We start from the raw sequence: 5654 nt of genomic DNA, 5'->3' as shown, positions 1-5654 counted from the left end.
TGCCTGCGTTAACCGAGATCGCTACAATATGATTCAATTGCAACTAAAGCTATTTTGATTCAAACCACTGTGCTTTGAAAAGTTAATAACGATCTATATTCAGATCAAGTAAAGGAGCCTGTTGTGTAATAAGTATTATATATATATATATATATATATATATATATATATATATATATATATATATATATATATATATATATATATATATATATATATTAGCCTACTGGTAAGGAAAAAAAATACAAAACAAAACAAAAAACACCACTCGTTTGAAACATTAAATATCTTTTTTTATTTTATTGTTTATTTATTTATTTTACCGTAGAAAAACAGCACACAACGATTACATATTAGTATTAAAATCTCACGTGTCTGTTGTTTTTCTCACAGCTGCGCGTGCACGTTACTAAGGGCAAGCCATGCAAAGATCCCACGGGATGCAGGATATTTCACAACACAGGTCGTTCAATAGAAAAGCGCCACGTAACACTGGAACCCCAATTCTAAGCCCCGAGGTTTTCTGGGGGATGTAGTACTGTTACCTATTTTAAACCGAAGGACTACACTTTTCATTTTTCTTTCACCTGCTCTTTCACAGAAATATACACAGGGTGATTAGAAAGTAAGTTTACAACATGAGATATGGTGCGTGGATGTAATTCTCTCTCTCTCTCTCTCTCTCTCTCTCTCTCTCTCTCTCTCTCTCTCTCTCTCTCTCTCTCTCTCTCTCTCTCTCTCTCTGGTTCACTTAAAAATGCAATTTTACTTAAAAATGTAGCCTACATGCAACTTTTTTGTTAACTAGCCTTTTTTGATGAGACCCGTCAAAGTACCTTTCCAAAAAAAAAACAGTTTTAACGCTTAACATCGGGAAAGGGGTTCACATATCATACATTTCTGAATGCAAGATGCATAGCATAACAATAATAATATTTCAACAATAAAAGGAGCCAATTCTCACCCTTTAGCCCTCTATATCAATCCCATGTTACCTGATTCTGGGAGGCATCTGAGTCGTGGGGTGCGTTCACAGAGATTTAGCCAATGGGCGTTTAAATTGGTCAGATTCTGCACAGAATCTGCGCAGAACGATCCCCGTGAACGCACCCGCGGATTCATTATAAAACTGTGACGTAATTCTGAAGCGACTACTACTGTGCGTTTATTGTGACTCGTCGTCATTGTTGGTGTGTTGGTGTGTTGTTTGTGGAGATGGTTGAGCAAAAAGACCGGAATAGCTCTATTCCCGTAGATGCTATCAGTAATTTAAGAATCACTTCTATCTGGACATTCTTATTATCTGTAAGAATGTTTTATTATTATTATTTTTAAAAAGCGAGGTCTTCTGAAATACTGTACCAGCTGAAAATGTGTTCATACTTGCACAATAGTCAAGCGATTGTTGTTTAAGTTTTGTTTTAACATTTTTCTTGCATGTAACAATAGTCAGGTCCACGATTGTTGTTCGTGACGTTTAAGCTTTGTTTAAGCATTTACGTAGCGAAGTTATCGATTAATGACCTGGGACGCTGGTGATGTGTTTGTTTGTTTCGGTGTGTCCGGGTTTGTTGGGTTTGTTGCGTTTGCAGAATTATTTCGGTAATTTGTTTGTGGTGGTGCAGTACATAAAATTAAGTCTTTCAGTACAATATGCATTCGGTATCTATTAAATGAACAAGAAGGCATATCTTTTATACGATGTAATGAGAAGTAGGCTAGATGTATTATTGATCATACCATAGGAATAGTTGCAGTCCCCCATGCAAGCCTGTATACAAGTTTAGCACCTATTTGGGCTGTTTTCTCATGGTTATACTATGCATTTACCATAGTTTACCATGATTAATATTCTTTACCATACCTGGCAATTCTTCACAATGGCTACCTATGCTTTAACTATGGTGTATTACACTCATATGTTTTTACTATAATATATTGTTTCATAATAGAACGTTTTTTTCCGCAGGAGGTTGCAGTGATCTTTGTCAAAACGTTAATGTTTTCAGTTGCTCATCAGCACAACTTTGATATTCATGTATTTCTTTCAGATTGAATGGTCTGAGTCATGGCTCATTGGACTACTGACTTTCCACGGTTTCTGTCTCTTGGTAACATTGATAACATTCAGGTTTTACAGACTTCAGATATTTCATTTTCTCACGATGGGTAAGTAAACTGACTGACTGATTCACATAGCCCAAACAGTCTAAGTTTAAATAAAAACAACCACATTATAAAGACGCATACAATAAGGCATCAGTAATTATGTATAATGTTATTGAGGTAATCTATTGGAGAAATAATGAATCTCCATCAGATCTCAAAGATGGAATGAATATGTTAATCATTTTCTTTCATTTTTTTTTTTTTTTTATATATACTGTTACCTTTTAAACTTTTGATTGGGTGTATTTCAAAAACATATTCAGAACATTACTAGTTATTGATATTGGACAAACCAATTCTTTCAGAAGCAAAACTTAAAAAGCTACAGCCATGTGGTTCTTTTTTGGCACTCGGTAAACATTTTTGCCAGGAATAAAAAGTACATTCTTATCCAATACTTTAGACACTTATTTGATTTTGTTTTTTGATTTCTGTATTTTACTGAGGCAATTGAACATGCTTACTACTTAAGAATGTAAAAGTAAATGTATGTATTGTGATGGACAATGTCATTGAAATAACTTCAAAAAGTATATTTTGTATTACAGTGGGGATGGTGTACTGTGCAGAGTACATAAATGAAATGGCAGCAATTTATTGGAGGTATGTTTTGCATTAAAAAATATTAGCCTTTTCATGATATAGTTTCAGCACAACACTAGTCATGTTTGAACAATATTTGGGTTTTTTTTAAAGAAATAATTGAAGTTAAACTGTATGTTACTTTGGACACCCATATTCAATCTAGAATTATGCATAAAGGGCTCTAGTTTGATTGAACCTGGCAGAAACATTATTTTGCACAAATTGAGAGCATCAGTCTAGTGATATGTAGTGGCTCCTGTCTGTTCGTAAGTGCGTCTGTCATGTTTTTAAAAAGTACATTCTGTGATTGTAGGTCATGGATGGTAATCAAATTTTTCATAACAATCGTTCTAATTATGTAATTACAGCTGTGGTGGGATGTTAAATTCTATTCAGGAGGGATATTATGTTCAGAATTTGGATGTTAAAACTTTTAGCTTGGTGTGGTTCCCGATTTGCTAGCCTGTTAAACACATAGCCACATGTTGTAGTGCGGGAATTGCTGTGATAAGGGAACGTAATTTGTGAGAAACAGGAGGAAAATTTAATTTAGCTTGGCATCTAGAAAAGGTGTCATTTTTTTATGGCTTAAGACCTTCGACTGGTGGTGCTTATACTGTATATTGAGGTTCAATAGGAACCTGGAATAACTCTTCTTCCAACTGCTTCAATTATTTAATCCTCTTTTCCCTTGTTTATGTTTAAAAAAACAGGTCATTTTCTAAACATCAGTACTTTGATTCAAGAGGAATGTTTATCTCATTAGTTTTTTCAGCACCCCTTTTGCTAAATGCAATGATGATTGTGGTAAGTTGGTTTCATCTTTATCTACCTCAAGCAAAACAAGTAAATTTAATTTTTTTATTTTAAAATAAAAGCTTTTTGTATGGTAAGGTGTATTGTATGAGAAACAGATTTTAGATGTATTATTATTATTGTATGTATTGTATTTGAATGAATTGAACAGGTATCTGCAAATTGGGGGGAATGCAGTAACAAATAAAAACAATGAGTTGTATTTTAATGTAATTGTGCAGTGCTGTTTTTCTGTGCCATTTGTCATTTAAATGAAAGCTTTAAATATGAGAAATAATCGGAAGGAAGCGTGTGCTGACATTAGAGGATTTTTTTCTCAACCAAAAGTAAAATGTCATGACCTGACAAAAATTGCATTTCTGATGGTTATAGTTCTTTTTCAGGAAGGCCTTTGAATATTTCAAGCTATATAAAAGTCATAATTTTTTTTTTTTTTTTTTTTTTTAAATCAAAAACCGTATACTGCCCCTAACCTAACCTCTCACTCGCGTCCAGCACCTTATCATACATCTTAAGTAGAGGGCACAGCTCATTTGCATACCTCCTGACAATTGGTTAGATAAAGTCTCTTGGTAACAATCCGTGATGAAAAATCACATCTAAACCCATTACTGGCCGGTAAAATAACCAGGCCCTAGTTTTATAAATCGTGTCTAAAATACTGCCCAATATACATGTATTTTTTTTAATGGGTGAAATTACTGCCGTCTTGTATGCATATGAACCATAGTATTTAGGCATTGTTTATGATAATTTTACATTTAGAAGAAGCTAGATTTTACTAACTATAATTTTATATTCTGGTTTTTAGGTTGTGTGGGTGTACAGAACGTTTACCACAATGACGGAGCTGAAGACTTTGCAAATCAAAAGAAAAGCAAATAAAGAAAAAAGAAGGAAAGCAGACTAATCCAACACTTCAGAGTACAGCCACAGTATACACATTCATTCCGGGTTTAGCTTTGCAATTGAAACATTCTTTTAAAATGCATTCATATTATCATCACCAGCAACAAATTCCCCCAGTCTGTCCAGTAGTTTATTTATTTCAGTGAGTATTGATGTGCTTTGATTGGCATGTGCTGTAAGTAAATTCCTAGATAAAATCATTTCAGTTAGTATGTCCCAATATCTTAAATACAAGTGGCAGTCATGTATTCTTTTGGTTATTGTCATAAATGACTTCTATTACAAGTAGGACTTCTCTGCAAATCCCTGCTTTTGCTAAATAAACGGCTTTACAAATGTTTTAAAGGATGTTATTTAATTTGTATCTTCCTGTTTGTCATGAAACATAAATGATCATGAGTACAAAATAAAGCCTTTTTTAAAATACAAAACCATTGGTTCAAACTACTTCTTAAAGGAATTCATCCCATAGTGATACGATAATTATTTCAGAATGATCATATCCTCATCAAAACATGCTATTTTGTACTACAAAAAGCTTTTTAAAGTAATATTTTTTTTCTGTGTGACTTATGTTGGAGAATGTAGTTGTCCAATAAGCAAATCCAGATGCAATCCACCCCACTGGATTGTATTTCAACAATGACTCTGATGGTTTATTTGGAGACATTAGACCAGTTTTTGGTTTGAGTCCTAAACACAAACCAAAAACATAATATAACAAATAAGTTATTGTGCAATTCCAAAGTTTTGTTCTGTTTTAGAATGGTTTAGATGAGGGATTGTGTAGTTTTGATAGCATTTGTTTGGGGCAGCCATACATTTGTTAGTTTCCTTTGTCTTCGCTGTACCACAAATGCAAGTATGTCAGTCACATTCATCCCCTGCAATGACTTTAAATTCAAAATTAGGTATATTGGTCATAGCAACAGTATTTACAGAGTAGTATAGAAGTCCTGCTGTCATTACTTAATTAAACAAGGTATTAGAATCATGTATAGCATATCAAAATGACACAGTATGTTGAATGATTTATTGTGTTCTTGAGATGCATCTTAAAATGTAAGCGTGCCATACAGACAGATGGATCCAGAGAGACAGCTCCATTCTGTATATCCCCACAATCTTATAAGTAACTTCAATTTTTTTAACATTTAGAGGTTTTCCGGATATAT

At 33.5% G+C, this 5654-nt stretch overlaps 1 protein-coding gene across 1 annotated transcript; it reads left to right on the top strand.

Moving 5' to 3' along the window:
* The first annotated feature begins 1143 nt into the window (after positions 1-1143).
* tmem18 (transmembrane protein 18) lies at positions 1144-4910 on the top strand. The gene is made up of 5 exons (XM_034921583.2): positions 1144-1305; positions 2052-2169; positions 2718-2772; positions 3468-3561; positions 4382-4910. The coding sequence occupies exons 1-5, from the start codon at positions 1216-1218 to the stop codon at positions 4478-4480; spliced, it is 456 nt and encodes a 151-aa protein (XP_034777474.1). The 5' UTR covers positions 1144-1215; the 3' UTR covers positions 4481-4910.
* The last annotated feature ends 744 nt before the right edge of the window (positions 4911-5654 follow it).

Source organism: Acipenser ruthenus, chromosome 6, assembly GCF_902713425.1.
Source record: "Acipenser ruthenus chromosome 6, fAciRut3.2 maternal haplotype, whole genome shotgun sequence".
Lineage (NCBI taxonomy): Eukaryota > Metazoa > Chordata > Actinopteri > Acipenseriformes > Acipenseridae > Acipenser > Acipenser ruthenus.
Note: the sequence above shows the minus strand (reverse complement) of the source record. Positions and strands in the feature narration are given on the sequence as shown.

Bases quoted from the DNA above. Each gene is read 5' to 3' on its own strand.
- tmem18 (XM_034921583.2), top strand. From the start codon at position 1,216: ATGGTTGAGCAAAAAGACCGGAATAGCTCTATTCCCGTAGATGCTATC. The intron at 2,773-3,467 runs GTATGTTTTGCA...TTAAAAAAACAG, and splicing joins ATGGCAGCAATTTATTGGAG to GTCATTTTCTAAACATCAGT. The intron at 3,562-4,381 runs GTAAGTTGGTTT...TCTGGTTTTTAG, and splicing joins TAAATGCAATGATGATTGTG to GTTGTGTGGGTGTACAGAAC.